At 54.9% G+C, this 19689-nt stretch overlaps 1 protein-coding gene across 1 annotated transcript in view; it reads left to right on the top strand.

The window, feature by feature from the left end:
• The window catches only part of LOC144954423 (protein zer-1 homolog), a gene marked incomplete at its 3' end in the record, with an annotated part of 27421 nt that extends 8008 nt beyond the window's left edge, over positions 1 to 19413 (top strand). The window contains 7 exon segments of the mRNA XM_078884925.1: positions 4204 to 4542; positions 6708 to 6955; positions 8397 to 8573; positions 10804 to 10918; positions 15535 to 15588; positions 15590 to 15682; positions 19240 to 19413. Coding sequence (XP_078741051.1) covers positions 4204 to 4542; positions 6708 to 6955; positions 8397 to 8573; positions 10804 to 10918; positions 15535 to 15588; positions 15590 to 15682; positions 19240 to 19413 — 1200 coding nt within the window.
• Positions 19414 to 19689: the final 276 nt, after the last annotated feature.

Below are 19689 nucleotides of genomic sequence, written 5' to 3'. Positions count from 1 at the left end.
TGTGTCATCTGGTCCAACACCGTGTGAGACTAGGCTCTAAGGAAAGCTGTCTCGGGTGTGGACCAATCAACTTCAAGGACCATGTGAGACTAGGCTCTAAGGAAAGCTGTCTCGGGTGTGGACCAATCAACTTCAAGGACAGTGCACATACATTATCAGAGTTGTGTTTTTTTTGTGTCATCTGGTCCAACACCGTGTGAGACTAGGCTCTAAGGAAAGCTGTCTCGGGTGTGGACCAATCAACTTCAAGGACAGTGCACATACATTATCAGAGTTGTGTTTTTTTTGTGTCATCTGGTCCAACACCGTGTGAGACTAGGCTCTTAAGGAAAGCTGTCTCGGGTGTGGACCAATCAACTTCAAGGACAGTGCACATTATCAGAATTGTGTTTTTTTTGTGTCATCTGGTCCAACACCGTGTGAGACTCGGCTCTTAAGGAAAGCTGTCTCGGGTGTGGACCAATCAACTTCAAGGACCATGTGAGACTAGGCTCTAAGGAAAGCTGTCTCGGGTGTGGACCAATCAACTTCAAGGACAGTGCACATACATTATCAGAGTTGTGTTTTTTTTGTGTCATCTGGTCCAACACCGTGTGAGACTAGGCTCTAAGGAAAGCTGTCTCGGGTGTGGACCAATCAACTTCAAGGACAGTGCACATACATTATCAGAGTTGTGTTTTTTTTTGTGTCATCTGGTCCAACACCGTGTGAGACTAGGCTCTTAAGGAAAGCTGTCTCGGGTGTGGACCAATCAACTTCAAGGACAGTGCATACATTATCAGAGTTGTGTTTTTTTTGTGTCATCTGGTCCAACACCGTGTGAGACTAGGCTCTAAGGAAAGCTGTCTCGGGTGTGGACCAATCAACTTCAAGGACAGTGCATACATTATCAGAGTTGTGTTTTTTTTTGTGTCATCTGGTCCAACACCGTGTGAGACTAGGCTCTAAGGAAAGCTGTCTCGGGTGTGGACCAATCAACTTCAAGGACAGTGCACATACATTATCAGAGTTGTGTTTTTTTTGTGTCATCTGGTCCAACACCGTGTGAGACTAGGCTCTTAAGGAAAGCTGTCTCGGGTGTGGACCAATCAACTTCAAGGACAGTGCATACATTATCAGAGTTGTGTTTTTTTTGTGTCATCTGGTCCAACACCATGTGAGACTAGGCTCTAAGGAAAGCTGTCTCGGGTGTGGACCAATCAACTTCAAGGACAGTGCATACATTATCAGAGTTGTGTTTTTGTTTGCATTATGACTGCAGGTATTGTGGTCTATGCAAACATGACTCCTTGTAAAAAAGGTGTCAGTTTTGTTGCCAGATAGAAGGGTACAAAAACAATTGTCTTAAACTACACTCATTGGTTTTTTCGAAACGTCGTGATTTATTTTAATTTATTTTGATTTTATTCTATTTCTACACAAGTGACTTTACCGAAAGAACCAGCGAGTTTAGTGATTCCTGGAGTCACGAAAGCTTCAATCCTAGATTAAAACTAAACTATTACTTTTAATTTTGTCACGTGTGAAGGCAAACTCCCCGTTTAATTAGAACTCAAACTAAACTATTACTTGAGATTGTGTCACGTGTGAAGGCAAACTCCCCGTTTAATTAGAACTTAAACTAAACTGTTACTTGAAATTTTGTCACATGTGAAGGTCAACTCCCCGTTTAATTAGAACTCAAACTAAACTCTTACTTTTAATTTTGTCACGCGTGAAGGTCAACTCCGCGTTTAATTAGAACTCAAACTAAACTGTTACTTGAGATTGTGTCACGTGTGAAGGCAAACCCCCCGTTTAATTAGAACTCAAACTAAACTATTACTTGAGATTGTGTCACGTGTGAAGGTCAACTCCGCGTTTAATTAGAACTCAAACTAAACTGTTACTTGAGATTGTGTCACGCGTGAAGGTCAACTCCCCGTTGAATTAAAACTCAAACTAAACTGTTACTTGAGATTGTGTCACGCGTGAAGGTCAACTCCCCGTTTAATTAGAACTCAAACTAAACTGTTACTTGAGATTTTGTCACGCGTGAAGGTCAACTCCCCGTTTAATTAAAACTCAAACTAAACTTTTACTTGAAATTTTGTCACGTGTGAAGGTCAACTCCCCGTTGAATTAGAACTCAAACTAAACTTTTACTTGAAATTTTGTCACGCGTGAAGGTCAACTCCCCGTTGAATTAGAACTCAAACTAAACTATTACTTGAAATTTTGTCACGCGTGAAGGTCAACTCCCCGTTGAATTAAAACTCAAACTAAACTATTACTTGAAATTTTGTCACGCGTGAAGGTCAACTCCCCGTTGAATTAGAACTCAAACTAAACTATTACTTTTAATTTTGTCACGCGTGAAGGTCAACTCCGCGTTTAATTAGAACTCAAACTAAACTATTACTTTTAATTTTGTCACGCGTGAAGGTCAACTCCCCGTTGAATTAGAACTCAAACTAAACTGTTACTTGAGATTGTGTCACGCGTGAAGGCAAACCCCCCGTTTAATTAGAACTCAAACTAAACTATTACTTGAGATTGTGTCACGTGTGAAGGCAAACCCCCCGTTTAATTAGAACTCAAACTAAACTCTTGCTTGAAATTTAGTAAGGGGGGAAAGGCAAACTTCACCGTTTCATTAAAACTCAAACTAAACTAAACTCTTCTATCTGGCAACAAAACTGACACCTCTTTACGAGGAGTCATGTTTGCATAGACCACAATACCTGCAGTCATAATGCAAACAAAAAACACAACTCTGACAATGTATGCACTGTCCTTGAAGTTGATTGGTCCACACCCGAGACAGCTTTCCTTAGAGCCTAGTCTCACATGGGTTGGACCAGATGACTGCAGGTATTGCGGTCTATGCAAACATGACTCCTTGTAAAAAGGTGTCAGTTTTGTTGCCAGATAGAAGGGTACAAAACCAATTATCATATTTTACTGGCAAATGAGGTTCCCATAGTGTAAACTAAACTCGTTGGCTCTTTCGGGAAAGTCACGTATTGTAGAAATAGAATAACATTGCAATAATTCACGACCTTCTTGGTGCTTTCGGTAAAGTCACGTAGAAGGGAAATAATAAAATAATAAATTAAAACATAATAAAATACAATTCTCACGACGTTGCGGCCACAACGCAAGCGGCCGTCCTCAGGTGAAGAACAGGTCTGTCGGAAAGACAGCGTCTGAATGAGTTTCATTATAATGTTTAATTTTTATTATTTTATTATTTCCCTTCTACGTGACTTTATTGACTTCTGGTTCACACGGCTGTGGGATAGGCAGAACCAAGAAGATGAATCCCTGCAGTCACGAAAGCTTTAAGAATCTAAGAGTATTTACATTTCGATTTAAAGCTTTCGTGACTGCAGGGATTCATCTTCTTGGTTCTTTCGGTAAAGTCACGTAGAAGGGAAATAATAAAATAATAAAAATTAAACTTCATAAAATAAAATTCTCACGACGTTGCGGCCACAACGCAAGCAGCCGTCCTCAGGTGAAGAACAGGTCTGTCGGAAAGACAGCATCTGAATGAACGAGTTCATGTCGGAAAGACAGCCTTGTTCTTCACCTGATGACGGCTGCTTGCGTTGTGGCCGAAACGTCGTGAGAATTGTATTTTATTGTTTTATTTTTATTATTTTATTATTTCCCTTCTACGTGACTTCACCGAAAGAACCAAGAAGATGAACTAAACTCGTTGGTTCTTTCGGTAAACTCACCCCTACCTCACCCTCCTCACCCTCCTCCTCACCTCCTCACCCTCCTCCTCACCCTCCTCACCCCTCCTCCTCACCCTCCTCACCTCACCCCCGCCCCCCCCCTCCCCTCCTCACCCTCCTCCCCCCTCCTCCTCACCCTCCTCACCCCCTCCTCACTCTCCTCACCCTCCTCACCTCACACCCCTCCTCCCCCCTCCCCCCCCCTCACCCTCCTCACCCTCCTCCCCTCCTCCCCTCTTCACCTCCTCACCCTCCTCACCCCCTCACCCTCCTCCCCTCCTCCCCCTCTCCCCCCCTCACCCTCCTCACCCTCCTCACACCCTCACCCTCCTCACCCTCCTCACCCTCCTCACCCTCCTCACACCCTCACCCTCCTCACCCTCCTCACCCTCCTCACACCCTCACCCTCCTCACCTCACCTCCTCACCCTCTCACCCCCCTCCCCCCCCCTCACCCTCCCCCCCCCCCCCGCCCTCAGGCCCTGGTGGAGCTGGACCTCACTCACTGCGAGCAGCTCACGGCGCGATCGCTGCGCTCGCTGCGCCGATGCCGGCGCTCGCTCACCGCGCTCGCTCTGCTCGGCTGCCCCGGCGTCTTCTGCGAGCCTCGCGGCGGCGCCGGCGACTCGGCCACCGCCGGTGACGCCGACTCCGCCGGTGCAGCCGGTCGCGTTGCCGGTGGTGCCGGAGTCGGGGACCGGGCGCCGTCGGCGCTGCCCGGCGAAGCGCCGGCGCTCACCGGGAGGCACGGCAACGACGGGGCGGCGCCGGGTGACGAGAGGAAGGGCGACGCGGTGCCGTGGATGGCGCTGGCGCAGGTGGGGGCGGTGGTGGTGGTGATGGTGGTGGTGGTGATGGTGGTGACGGTGGTGGTGGTGCATTTGGTGGTTGATTTGGTGATGGTGGTGGTGGTGACGGTGGATTTGGTGGTGGTGGTGATGATGGTGGTGGTGGATTTGGTGGGGGCGGTGATGGTGGTGCATTTGGTGGTGGATTTGGTGATGGTGGTGGTGGTGACGGTGGTGGTGGTGGTGGTGACGGTGGATTTGGTGGTGGTGGTGGTGGTGGATTTGGTGGGGGTGGCGGTGGTGGTGCATTTGGTGGTGGATTTGGTGGTGGTGGTGGTGGTGACGGTGGTGGTGGTGGTGACGGTGGATTTGGTGGTGGTGGTGGTGGATTTGGTGGTGGGGATGGTGGTGGTGGATTTGGTGGGGGTGGTGGTGGTGGTGCATTTGGTGGTGGATTTGGTGGTGGTGGTGGTGACGGTGGTGGTGGTGGTGGTGACGGTGGATTTGGTGGTGGTGGTGATGATGGTGGTGGTGGTGGTGGATTTGGTGGTGGGGATGGTGGTGGTGGATTTGGTGGGGGCGTTGGTGGTGCCGGTGGTGGTGGTGGTGGTCATCACAGTCAGCCAACCCATGGCACCTGCTGGGTCTGTCCCATGACCTGCTGTCAGCCTCAAGGTGCACCTGGCCTGGCACAGGCGCCGTGGTGACGTCACCGTCACTTGGTGGCGAATGGCGGCAGTGGTGGTGTTGGTCACCTGAACGCTCACCACGTCACCTGGACGCTCACCACATCACCTGAACGCTCGCCACGTCACCTGAACGCTCACCGCATCACCTGAACGCTCACCGCGTCACCTGCACGCTCACCACGTCACCTGAACGCTCACCACGTCACCTGAACGCTCGCCACGTCACCTGAACGCTCACCGCGTCACCTGAACGCTCGCCACGTCACATGAACGCTCGCCACGTCACCTGAACGCTCGCCACGTCACCTGAACGCTCACCGCATCACCTGAACGCTCACCGCGTCACCTGCACGCTCACCACGTCACCTGAACGCTCACCACGTCACCTGAACGCTCGCCACGTCACCTGAACGCTCACCGCGTCACCTGAACGCTCGCCACGTCACCTGAACGCTCGCCACGTCACCTGAACGCTCGCCACGTCACCTGAACGCTCGCCACGTCACCTGAACGCTCGCCACGTCACCTGAACGCTCACCACGTCACCTGAACGCTCACCACGTCACCTGAACGCTCACCGCGTCACCTGAATGCTCACCACGTCACCTGCACGCTCAACACGTCACCTGCACGCTCACCGCGTCACCTGAACGCTCACCACGTCACCTGAACGCTCACCACGTCACCTGAACGCTCGCCACGTCACCTGAACGCTCACCGCGTCACCTGAACGCTCGCCACGTCACCTGAACGCTCACCACGTCACCTGAACGCTCGCCACGTCACCTGAATGCTCACCGCGTCACCTGAACGCTCGCCACGTCACCTGAACGCTCGCCACTTCACCTGAACGCTCGCCACGTCACCTGAACGCTCGCCACGTCACCTGAACGCTCACCACGTCACCTGAACGCTCACCACGTCACCTGAACGCTCACCACGTCACCTGAACGCTCACCGCGTCACCTGAATGCTCACCACGTCACCTGCACGCTCAACACGTCACCTGCACGCTCACCGCGTCACCTGAACGCTCACCACGTCACCTGAACGCTCACCGCGTCACCTGAACGCTCACCGCGTCACCTGGACGCTCACCGCGTCACCTGAATGCTCACCGCGTCACCTGCACGCTCACCACGTCACCTGAACGCTCGCCGCGTCACCTGAACTGCTCACCGCGTCACCTGAACGCTCACCACGTCAACCTGAGCGCTCGCCACGTCACCTGAACGCTCACCACGTCACCTGAACGCTCGCCGCGTCACCTGAACTGCTCACCACGTCACCTGAACGCTCACCACGTCAACCTGAGCGCTCGCCACGTCACCTGAACGCTCACCGCGTCACCTGAACGCTCACCGCGTCACCTGAACGCTCACCACGTCAACCTGAGCGCTCGCCACGTCACCTGAACGCTCACCACGTCACCTGGACGCTCACCACGTCAACCTGAGCGCTCGCCACGTCACCTGAACGCTCACCACCGCCCCCTCCGCCCTCCAGGACGCGTCCCTGGCCTGCTTCGAGCGCCTCCGCTTCGTGTCTCTGGGCGCCCTGCCTCGCGGCGTGGACGTGTGCGGGGCGCTGGGCTCCCTGCCCGCCCTGGGCGCCCTGCACCTCAGCAGCACGGAGCTGCCCGAGGACCCGTCCTTCTTGCTCCGCTGGTCGGCGACGCTGCGCTCGCTGGGCCTGCACAACTGCGGCGCCACGCCGGCCTACCTGCGCGCCGTCTGCCTCCTCGGCGAGCTGCGGTGAGCGGCCGCACGCGGTGACGTCGCCACGGCGGCGGCGGCGGCGTCGATCGCCGCGGCGATCGCGAGCCTGGCGATTGCCTGGCTGCTGCTGCTGCTGCTGTAGATTTGGAGTTTGCGTGTTTCTCTCTCTCTCATCATCATCATCACGGTGGCTAGGAGATGTTGACTACCTCGGCTGGTCTACAGGAGGTCGTGGGTTTGGTCCCTGACGACGCCTGCTGTAGATTTGGAGTCTGTGTCTCTCTCATCATCATCACGGTGGCTAGGGGATGTTGACTACCTCGCCTGGTCTACAGGAGGTCGTGGGTTCGATCCCGACCCTGACGCCTGCTACTGTATAATTGGAGTTTGCGTCTCTCTCATCATCATCATCACGGTGGCTAGGAGATGTTGACTACCTCGCCTGGTACGCAGGAGGTCGTGGGAGTCTCTGTGGGTCTCTGTGGGTCTCTGTGGGTCTCTGTGGGTCTCTGAATCTGCTGCCATGAATTCCCACGCCATGTTTCGTTTACTTCCTCGGCTCTGCTGCTGCTGCTGCTGCTGCTCGTTACATCACGGAAACTTGCCCCAACAGTCTGTTGAAGGCTACACGGGGGACCTTTGCATTGTGTGTTCAGGGTGTGCGTGGGTGCCGCTGGCCAACCACCACCTCTCGCGTGCCCACGGTGCCGGCCTCCGTGGGTGCTGCTGCTTGCTACTAACAGCACTTGCCCCAACAGTCTGGGAGGCTACATGGGGGACATTTGGATTTGTCTTTACCACCCCGCACCCCACCCCCAACGCCCCCCCACACCCACTTCTACCCCCACCTCCACCCCCACCCCAACCTCAACCCAACACCTCACCCCACCCTGACCCCACCCTGACCCCACCCTAACCCCACCTCCACCCCACCCCAATCCCACCCCACCCCCACCCCAACCCGCACCCCCAACCTCACCCCCACTCCACCCCCACATCTCACCCCAACCCCACCCTAACCCCACCCTGACCCCACCCTGACCCCACCCTGACCCCACCCCAATCCCACTCCCACCTCAACCCCCACTCCACCCCAACACCACCCCACTCAACCCCCACCCCCACCCCGCCCCACCCCACCCACCCCTAGCCACCCCCCCCCAACCCCCACCCACCCCACCCCCCACCCCACCCACTTCACTCCCAACCCCACCCCACTCCCACCCCACCCCCACCCCACCCCCACCCTAACCCCCCCCACCCCACTGACCCCTACCCCCACCCAACCCCACCCCACCCCAACCGCCACCTTCACCCCACCCCACCCACCCCCGCCCCACCCCAACCCCACCCCACCCCCACCCCACCTCAACCCCCACCCCACCCTAACTCTACCCTAACCCCACCCCAATCCCACCCCCACCTCAACCCCCACCCCAACCAACCCCCACTCCACCCCACCCCACCCACCCCCCAGGCACCTGGACATCTCGCGTGACAAGGCGGTGGGGCAGCAGTGCGTGCCGCTGACGCGCGGGGCGCTGTGCGGCCTGCTCCAAGGCCTGCCTCACCTGGAGGCGCTCGACCTCTCCGGCAACTCGTTCGCCGAGGGCTGCACCGTCGGCCCCGACGAGGAGGCGCCCTGCGCCGGCAGGCACGTCGGCACGGCAACGGCGGCGGCGGCGGTGGCGGTACCGCCGTCGTCACGGTTATCGTCGTCGTGGTCGTCGCGGTTGTCGTGGTCGTCGTGGTCGTCGTCGTGGTTATCGTCGTCATCATCGTCATGGTGATCGTCGTCACGGTGATCGTCGTCATGGTCATCGTCATCGCGGTTGTCGTGGTCGTCATGGTTGTCGTCGTCATGGTGATCGTCGTCATGGTGATCGTCGTCATGGTGATCGTCAGCGTGGTTGTCGTCATCGTCACGGTCACCGCCATCATCATGGTCATTATCATCAACATCGTCATGGTGATCGTTGTCATGGTTATTGTGAGCGTCATCATGGTTATCGTCATGGTCACCGCCATCATCATGGTCATCATCATCAACATCGTCAACGTCGTCATGGTGATCGTCGTCATGGGTACCGTCAGCGTCATGGTTATCGTCATCGTCACCGTCACCGTCATCATCATGGTCGTCATCATCGTCATCACCGACACTGTCAACACCATCCTCACAATCATCGCCACTATCATTACCACCATCATCATGGTCATCATCATCAACATCGTCATCGTCGTCATGGTGATTGTCGTCATGGTGATGGTCGTCATGGTCACCATCATTACCACCATCACCATCATCATCAGCAGCAGCTGCGATCGACGTCATCGCCCGTCATCGTCACTGCCATCGTCACCGGCTCCCCTAGGTCGACTCGGCCTTAAACTCGGCGCGCAAACATCGCCTCTGCTGACACAAAGGCGGCCGGGGCGGACGCACTTGCCCCGAGGCTACGCGGGGCACCTTTGCCATTACTCTTTGCTTCTTTCGGTAAAGTCACGTGACATCTGTCTCTGCTTAAATGTGTCTGCCTAGATGTCTCTGGCTCTGCGTTTGATCTCTCTCGCTCTCAAATGTAGCATTCTCAGGAGGAACGTAATCAACCAGGTAGGGCGTTGACTGTTATGTTATCCGACTCTCTGTTGTAGTAGTGTAGTGTGTAGTGTAGTAGTGTATAGTGTAGTGTAGTAGTGTGTAGTGTATAGTGTAGTGTAGTAGTGTGTAGTGTATAGTGTAGTGTATAGTGTAGTGGTGTAGTGTGTAGTGTAGTGTGTAGTGTAGTGTAGTGTGTAGTGTATAGTGTAGTGTAGTGTATAGTGTAGTGTAGTGTGTAGTGTAGTAGTGTATAGTGTAGTGTAGTGTGTAGTGTAGTGTAGTGTGTAGTGTAGTAGTGTATAGTGTAGTGTAGTGTGTAGTGTAGTAGTGTATAGGTAGGGCGTTGACTGTTATGTTATCAGACTCTCTGTTGTAGTAGTGTGTAGTGTAGTGTAGTAGTAGTGTATAGTGTAGTGTATAGTGTAGTAGTGTATAGTATAGTGTGTAGTAGTGTATAGTGTAGTGTAGTAGTGTATAGTGTAGTGTATAGTGTAGTGTAGTAGTGTATAGTGTAGTGTAGTAGTGTATAGTGTAGTGTAGTAGTGTATAGTGTAGTGTAGTGTGTAGTGTATAGTGTAGTGTAGTGTGTAGTGTAGTAGTGTATAGTGTAGTGTAGTGTGTAGTGTAGTAGTGTATAGTATAGTGTGTAGTAGTGTATAGGTAGGGCGTTGACTGTTATGTTATCAGACTCTCTGTTGTAGTAGTGTATAGTGTAGTGTAGTAGTAGTGTATAGTGTAGTGTATAGTGTAGTAGTGTATAGTATAGTGTGTAGTAGTGTATAGTGTAGTGTAGTAGTGTATAGTGTAGTGTATAGTGTAGTGTGTAGTGTAGTGTGTAGTGTAGTGTATAGTGTAGTGTGTAGTAGTGTATAGGTAGGGTGTTGACTGTTATGTTCTCCGACTCTCTGTTGTATCACATTACATCTCCAAGCATACCAGATTCGTGTTTCTATTTCATTTATACCTGATGACGATTGCCCATGCTGCAATCGAAACGTCGTGTGCTCGTGTTTAATTTGTTACTTTCTCTTGAGACGTCACTTTACCGAAAGAACCAAAGAGTCGTTCCTGCAGTCACGAAAGCTCCAAATTGACCTTTGTCATTGTGCGCGTGTCCCTCCCCCCCCCCGCCCCCCCACCCCCCCCCGCCCCCCACCCCCCCCCCCGCCCCCCCCCCACCCCCCCCCTCCCCCCGCCCCCCCCCCCCCCCTCCCCCCGCCCCCCCCCGCCCCCCACCCCTTCCCCCCCCTCCCCCCGCCCCCCCCCCCGCTTGGCGGTGCAGCACGGATCCATCGGACAGCAGCATCGTTGCGTTCCGTTGCCGTGCCCAGCCGCTCCAGTTCCTGGGCTTGTTCGGCACGACGCTGGGCACCGCCAGGAACATACCGGCACACGTGGTGCGTACGCGCGTACGTGTGTGTGTGTGTGTGTACGTGTGTACGTGCGTGTGTGTACGTGTGTGTGTGTGTACGTGCGTGTGTGTGTGTGTGTGTACGTGCGTGTGTGTGTGTGTACGTGCGTGCGTGTGTGTACGTGTGTGTGTGTACGTGTGTGTGTGCGTGTGTGTGTACGTGTACGGGTGTGTGTGTGTGCGTACGCGCGTACGTGTGTGTGTCTGCGTGTGCGTGTGTGTCTGCGTGTGCGTGTGTGTGTGTACGTGCGTGTGTGTGTGTACGTGCGTGTGTGTGTGTACGTGTGTGTGTGTGTGCGTGTGTGTGTACGTGTATGGGTGTGTGTGTGTGTGTACGTGTGTACGTGTGTGTGTCTGCGTGTGCGTGTGTGTCTGTCTGTGTGTGTGTGTGTACGTGTGTGTGTGTGTGTACGTGTGTGTGTGTGTGTGTACGTGCGTGTGTACGTGCGTGTACGTGTGTGTGTCCGTGCGTGTGTGTGTACGTGCGTGTGTGTGTACGTGTGTGTGTGTACGTGTGTGTACGTGTGTGTACGTGTGTGTACATGTGTGTGTGTGTGTACGTGTGTGTGTGTACGTGTGTCTGTGTGTGTGTGTGAGTACCTGCGTGTGTGTGTGTCTGCGTGTGTGTCTGTGTGTACGTGTGTGTGTGTCTGTGTGCGTGTGTGAGTACGTGTGTGTCTGCGTGTGTGTGTGAGTACGTGTGTGTCTGTGTGTACGTGTGTGTGTGTCTGCGTGTGTGTGTACGTGTGTACGTGTGTGTGTGTACGTGTGTCTGTGTGTGTGTGTGAGTACGTGTGTCTGTGTGTACGTGTGTGTGTGTCTGCGTGTGTGTGTGAGTACGTGTGTGTCTGTGTGTACGTGTGTGTGTGTCTGTGTGTACGTGTGTGTGTGTCTGCGTGTGTGTGTGAGTACGTGTGTGTCTGTGTGTACGTGTGTGTGTGTCTGCGTGTGTGTGTGAGTACGTGTGTGTCTGTGTGTACGTGTGTGTGTGTGTCTGCGTGTGTGTGTGTGAGTACGTGTGTCTGTGTGTGTGTGTGAGTACTTGTGTGTCTGTGTGTACGTGTGTGTGTGTCTGTGTGTACGTGTGTGTGTGTCTGCGTGTGTGTGTGTGAGTACGTGTGTGTGTGTCTGTGTGTACGTGTGTGTGTGTCTGCGTGTGTGTGTGTGAGTACGTGTGTGTGTGTCTGTGTGTACGTGTGTGTGTGTCTGCGTGCGTGTGTGTGAGTACGTGTGTGTCTGTGTGTACGTGTGTGTGTGTGTACGTGTGTGTGTACGTGTGTGTGTACGTGTGTGTGTACATCATTGGAACCTCATTTGCCAGTAAAAAATATGATAATTGTTTTTTTACCCTTCTCTCTGTCTTTGAGTTGTGCGCCTTTTGGCGTCATCTGGTCCAACACCGTGTGAGGCTAGGCTCTAAGGAAAGCTGTCTCGGGTGTGGACCAATCAACTTCAAGGACAGTGCACATACATTATCAGAGTTGTTATTAGAGTTTTTTGTTTGCATTATGACCGCTGTTATTGTGGTCTATGCAAACATGACTCCTCGTCAAAAAAAAGGTGTCAGTTTTGTTGCCAGATAGAAGGGTAAAAAAAAAACAATCGTCGTGTGTGTACATCTTCGTCCCATCGTGTCCATTTGTCGTTTCGCATTTTGAACTCCCGTGCCATCGTGTCCCGTCGTCGTGTTCGGTCGTCGCCGTCTCCGTCGCTGCGTGTACGTGTGTGTCTGTGTGTACGTGTCTGTATGTGTGTGTCTGCGTGTACGTGTGTCTGCGTGTACGTGCGTGCATGTGTGTGTATGTGTGTCTGCGTGTACGTGTGTGTGTCTGCGTGCATGTGTCTGTATGTGTGTGTATGCGTGTACGTGCGTGTCTGTGTGTACGTGTCTGTATGTGTGTGTCTGCGTGTACGTGTGTCTGCGTGTACGTGCGTGCATGTGTGTGTATGTGTGTATGCGTGTACGTGCGTGTCTGTGTGTACGTGTCTGTATGTGTGTGTCTGCGTGTACGTGTGTGTGTCTGCGTGTACGTGCGTGCATGTGTGTGTATGTGTGTGTCTGCGTGTACGTGTGTGTGTCTGCGTGTACGTGCGTGCATGTGTGTGTATGTGTGTATGCGTGTACGTGTCTGTATGTGTGTGTCTGCGTGTACGTGTCTGTATGTGTGTGTCTGCGTGTACGTGTGTGTGTCTGCGTGTACGTGTGTCTGCGTGTACGTGTGTGCATGTGTGTGTATGTGTGTGTCTGCGTGTACGTGTCTGTATGTGTGTGTCTGCGTGTACGTGTGTGTGTCTGCGTGTACGTGTGTCTGCGTGTACGTGTGTGCATGTGTGTGTATGTGTGTGTCTGCGTGTACGTGCGTGCATGTGTGTGTATGTGTGTGTCTGCGTGTACGTGCGTGCATGTGTGTGTCTGCGTGTACGTGCGTGCATGTGTGTGTCTGCGTGTACGTGCGTGCATGTGTGTGTATGTGTGTGTCTGCGTGTACGTGCGTGCATGTGTGTGTCTGCGTGTACGTGCGTGCATGTGTGTGTCTGCGTGTACGTGCGTGCATGTGTGTGTATGCATGTACGTGTCTGTATGTGTGTGTCTGCGTGTACGTGTGTGCATGTGTGTGTATGTGTGTGTCTGCGTGTACGTGTGCGTGTGTGTATGTGTGTGTATGCGTGTACGTGTGTGTGTGTGTATGTGTGTGTCTGCGTGTACGTGTACGTGTGTGTATGTGTGTGTCTGCGTGTACGTGTGTGTGTGTGTATGTGTGTGTGTGTACGTGTGTGTGCATGTGTGTGTCTGCGTGTACGTGTGTGTGTGTGTGTGTCTGTGTGTACGTGTGTGTGTGTGTGTGTGTGTGTGTGTGTGTCTGTGTGTACGTGTGTGTGTGTGTGTGTATGTGTGTACGTGTGTGTGTGTGTGTGTATGTGTGTATGTGTGTACGTGTGTGTGTGTGTGTATGTGTGTACGTGTGTGTGTGTGTACGTGTGTGTGTGTCTGCGTGTACGTGTGTGTGTGTGTGTGTGTGTGTATGTACGTGTGTGTGTGTGTGTGTGTGTATGTGTGTACGTGTGTGTGTACGTGTGTGTGTGTGTGTGTCTGTGTGTACGTGTGTGTGTGTGTGTGTGTGTGTGTGTATGTGTGTACGTGTGTGTGTACGTGTGTGTGTACGTGTGTGTATGTGTGTGTGTCTGTGTGTACGTGTGTGTGTGTGTGTGTGTGTGTCTGCGTGTACGTGTGTGTGTGTGTGTGTATGTGTGTGTGTGTGTGTGTGTATGTGTGTGTGTACGTGTGTGTGTGTGTGTGTGTGTGTCTGCGTGTACGTGTGTGTGTGTGTGTGTATGTGTGTGTGTGTGTGTATGTGTGTACGTGTACGTGTGTGTGTGTGTGTGTCTGTGTGTACGTGTGTGTGTACGTGTGTGTGTGTGTGTATGTGTGTACGTGTGTGTGTACGTGTGTGTGTACGTGTGTGTATGTGTGTGTGTATGTGTGTGTGTGTGTGTGTGTGTGTGTGTGTGTACGTGTGTGTGTACGTGTGTGTGTATGTGTGTGTGTGTACGTGTGTGTGTGTGTGTATGTGTGTGTCTGTGTGTACGTGTGTGTGTGTGTGTGTGTGTCTGTGTGTACGTGTGTGTGTACGTGTGTGTGTGTGTGTACGTGTGTGTGTATGTGTGTGTCTGTGTGTACGTGTGTGTGTGTGTGTGTGTGTGTCTGTGTGTACGTGTGTGTGTATGTGTGTGTTGTGTACGTGTGTGTGTGTGTGTGTGTCTGTGTGTACGTGTGTGTTGTGTGTGTGTGTATGTGTGTGTATGCGTGTACGTGTGTGTGTATGTGTGTGTATGTGTGTACGTGTGTGTGTATGTGTGTGTCTGTGTGTACGTGAGTGTGTGTGTGTGTGTGTCTGTGTGTACGTGTGTGTGTGTGTGTGTGTCTGTGTGTACGTGTGTGTGTATGTGTGTGTAAGCGTGTACGTGTGTGTGTGTGTGTGTGTCTGTGTGTACGTGTGTGTGTATGTGTGTGTATGCGTGTACGTGTGTGTGTATGTGTGTACGTGTGTGTGTATGTGTGTGTGTATGTGTGTACGTGTGTGTGTGTGTGTGTGTCTGTGTGTACGTGTGTGTGTATGTGTGTGTATGCGTGTACGTGTGTGTGTATGTGTGTGTATGCGTGTACGTGTGTGTGTACGTGTGTGTACGTGTGTGTGTATGTGTGTACGTGTGTGTGTGTGTGTGTGTCTGCGTGTACGTGTGTGTACGTGTGTGTGTGTGTGTGTGTCTGTGTGTACGTGTGTGTGTGTGTGTGTGTCTGCGTGTACGTGTGTGTGCATGTGTGTGTCTGCGTGTACGTGTGTGTGCATGTGTGTGTCTGTGTGTACGTGTGTGTGTGTGTGTGTGTCTGCGTGTACGTGTGTGTGTATGTGTGTACGTGTGTGTGTGTGTACGTGTGTGTGTGTGTACGTGTGTCTGCGTGTACGTGTGTGTGCATGTGTGTGTATGTGTGTACGTGTGTGTGCATGTGTGTGTCTGCGTGTACGTGTGTTGTGTACGTGTGTGTGTACGTGTGTGTGTGTGTATGTGTGTACGTGTGTGTGTGCACGTGCCGCCGTGCAGGTGACGGGCGAGGAGAGTGAGGCCCACGTGCTCAACGCCATTGAGGCCTACACCCGACCTGAGGCCTGAGGTGGCCTCCACCGCCATCAACTGCCTCTTCGTGCTGGCACGCGTATCACGCTGCCAGCAGCCCCTACGCGCACTGCAGGTGTCGCTCAACTCACTCTCACTCACTCACTCCGCTCGCTCACTCGCTCACTCACTGCACTCACTCGCTCGCTCGCTCACTCACTCGTGCTGGCACGCGTATCACGCTGCCAGCAGCCCCTACGCGCACTGCAGGGTGTCGCTCACTCACTCACTCACTCACTCCGCTCTCGCTCACTTCGCTCACTCACTCACTCACATCGCTCGCTCGCTCACTCACTCGTGCTGGCACGCGTATCACGCTGCCAGCAGCCCCTACGCGCACTGCAGGTGTCGCTCACTCACTCACTCACTCACTCCCGCTCGCTCACTCGCTCACTCACTCACTCACTCGCTCGCTCGCTCACTCACTCGTGCTGGCACGCGTATCACGCTGCCAGCAGCCCCTACGCGCACTGCAGGTGTCGCTCACTCACTCACTCACTCACTCCGCTCGCTCACTCGCTCACTCACTCACTCACTCGCTCGCTCGCTCACTCACTCGTGCTGGCACGCGTATCACGCTGCCAGCAGCCCACTACGCGCACTGCAGGTGTCGCTCACTCACTCACTCGCTCACTCACTCAACTCACTCGCTCGCTCACTCACTCCTCACTCGCTCGCTCGCTCACTCGCTCGCTCATTCACTCACTCGCTCACTCGCTCGCTCACTCGCTCGATCGCTCGCTCGCTACTCACTCACTCGCTCGCTCGCTCACTCGGTCACTCACTCACTCACTCGCTCACCCGCTCATTCACTCACTCGCTCGCTCACTCACTCGTGCTGGCACGCATATCGCGCTGCCAGCAGCCACTACGCGCACCTGCAGGTGTCGCTCACGCTCACTCACTCACTCACTCGCTCGCTCACTCACTCACTCCGCTCGCTCACTCACTCATTCACTCCTCGCTCGTTCGCGCTCACTCGCTCGCTCGCTCACTAGACTCGCTCGCGTCGCGCTCGCTCACTCACTCATTCACTCGCTCGCTCACTCACTCACTCACTCACTCGCCCCACTCGCTCACTCGCTCACCTCGCTCGCTCACTCACTCGCTCACTCGGCTCGCTCACTCACTCACTCACTCGCTCGCTCACTTCGGTCACTCACTCACTCACTCGCTCACTCACTCACTCACTCGCTCGCTCACTCGGTCACTCACTCACTCACTCGCTCGCTCACTCGGTCACTCACTCACTCACTCGCTCACCCGCTCACTCACTCGCTCACCTCGCTCACTCACTCACTCACTCACTCGCTCGCTCACCTCGGTCACTCACTCACTCACTCGCTCACCCGCTCATTCACTCACTCGCTCGCTCGCTCACTCACTCGTGCTGGCACGCATATCGCGCTGCCAGCAGCCCCTACGCGCACTGCAGGTGTCGCTCACTCACTCACTCACTCGCTCTCGCTCACTCGGTCACTCACTCGCTCACTCATTCACTCGCTCGCTCGCTCGCTCGCTCGCTCACTCACTCGTGCTGGCACGCATATCGCGCTGCCAGCAGCCCCTACGCGCACTGCAGGTGGTGCTCACTCACTCGCTCGCTCACTCACTCACTCACTCCGCTCGCTCACTCACTCATTCACTCGCTCGCTCGCTCACTCACTCGCTCGCTTCGCTCATTCACTCCCGCTCACTCACTCACTCACTCACTCATTCACTCACTCACTCGCTCACTCACTCACTTCGCTCACTCGCCGCTCACTCACTCATTCACTCGCTCACCTCGCTCACTCATTCACTCGCTCACTCGCTCACTCACTCATTCGCTCGCTTACTCACTCATTCACTCGCTCACGTTGCTCGCTCACTCGCTCATTCACCTCGCTCACCTCGCCTCACCTCATTCACTCGCTCACTCACTCACTCATTCGCTCGCTTACTCACTCATTCACTCGCTCACTTGCTCGCTCACTCGCTCATTCACTCCTCACTCGCTCACTCGCTCACTCATTCACTCGCTCACTCACTCACTCGCTCACTCGCTCGCTCACTCACTCATTCACTCGCTCACTCGCTCACTCATTCACTCGCTCACTTCGCTCATTCACTCGCTCACTTGCTCACTCACTCACTCATTCACTCGCTCACTCGCTCACTCACTCACTCGCTCACTTCGCTTCGCTCACCTCACTCATTCACCTCGCTCACTCGCTCACTCATTCACTCGCTCACCTCGCTCACTCACTCATTCGCTCGCTTACTCACTCATTCACTCGCTCACTTTGCTCGCTCACTCGCTCATTCACTCGCTCACTCGCTCACTCATTCACTCGCTCACTCACTCACTCACTCATTCGCTCGCTTACTCACTCATTCACTCGCTCACTTGCTCGCTCACTCGCTCATTCACCTCGCTCACTCGCTCACTCATTCACTCGCTCACTCGCTCACTCACTCACTCGCTCACTCGCTCGCTCACTCACTCATTCACTCGCTCACTCGCTCACTACATTCACTCGCTCACTTCGCTCATTCCACTCGCTCACGTTGCTCGCTCACTCGCTCACTCACTCACTCACTCACTCATTCACTCGCTTCACTCGACTCTCTCACCGCTCCACTCGCTCACTCGCTCGCTCACTTCACTCATTCACTCCTCGCTCACTCGCTCACTCATTCACTCGCTCACTCACTCATGTCGCTCGCTTACTCACTCATTCACTGCGCTCACTCGCTCACTCACTCGCTCCACTCATTCACCTCGCTCACTCGCTCACTCGCTCACTCGCTCCGCTCACTCACTCACTCACTTGTGCTGGCACGCATATCGCGCTGCAGCAGCCCCTACGCGCACTGCAGGTGGCGCCCGCTCACTCGCTCGCTCGCTCACTCACTCACTCGCCCCCCCTCGCTCGCTCACTCGCTTCGCTCACATCGCTCGCCTCGCTCCACCCGTCCGCTCACCAATTCGCTCGCTCGTCGCCGCCCCCGCACACTCGCTCGCCCGCTCGCCCACTCACTCGCTCGCTCGCCCACCACTCACTCGCTCGCCCGCTCACTCACTCGGCCGTCCGCTCACTCACTCGGTCACTCGCTCGCTCGCCCGCTCGCTCCCTCACCCACTCGCCCTCCATCCTCCCACTCTCCCACTCACCCTCCCCACCCACCCTCCCACCCTCCCACCCTCCCACTCACCCTCCCACCCACCCTCCCACTCACCCTCCCACTCACCCTCACACCCACCGTCCCACTCACCCTCCCACTCACCCACTCACCCTCCCACCCACCCCCACCCTCCCCCACCCTCCCACCCTCCCCCCCCCCACCCTCCCACCCCCTCCCACCCTCCCCCCCCCACCCTCCCACCCTTCCCCCCCCCCCTGCCCCCCACCCTCCCCCCCCCCTGCCCCCCACCCTCCCCCCCCAAACCCACCCACCCTCCCCCCCCCCTGCCCCCCACCCTCCCCCCCCCTGCCCCCCACCCTCCCCCCAAACCCACCCACCCTCCCCCCCCTGCCCCCCACCCTCTCCCCCCCCCCTTGCCCCCCACTCACCCCCCCACCCACCCACCCCCCCCACTCCCCCCCACCCACACCACCCTCTCCACCCCCCCACCCTGCCCCACCCCAGTTGGTGGTGAGCGCGCTCCGTCGCCACCGCTACAACCGCCACGTGCAGGTGACGGGTAGTGCGGCCCTCTTCTACCTGACGGGCAGCGAGTATCGCGCTGAGCACCCGGAGACCCTCCGGCGACAGGTCCTGTCGGTGGTCCTCAACGGCATGGAGGCCTACCAGGAGGTCACGGTGAGTTGAGTTGTGGTGTGTGTGGTGAGTGTGTGTGTGTGTGTGGTAGTGTGTGGTGTGTGGTGTTGTGTGTGGTGTGTGTGTGTGGTGTGTGTGGTGTGTGTGGTGTGTGTGTGTGGTGTGTGTGGTGTGTGGTGTGTGTGGTGTGTGTCCTGTCGGTGGTCCTCAACGGCATGGAGGCCTACCAGGAGGTCACGGTGAGTTTGTTGGGGTGTGTGGTGTGTGGTGTGTGGTGTGTGTGGTGTGTGTGTGTGGTGTGTGTGTGTGGTGTGTGTG

This window comes from Lampetra fluviatilis, unplaced genomic scaffold, assembly GCF_964198595.1.
Source record: "Lampetra fluviatilis unplaced genomic scaffold, kcLamFluv1.1 SCAFFOLD_563, whole genome shotgun sequence".
Lineage (NCBI taxonomy): Eukaryota > Metazoa > Chordata > Hyperoartia > Petromyzontiformes > Petromyzontidae > Lampetra > Lampetra fluviatilis.
The sequence above is the reverse complement of the archived record's forward strand: the minus strand, read 5'-3'. Positions and strand labels throughout refer to the sequence as shown.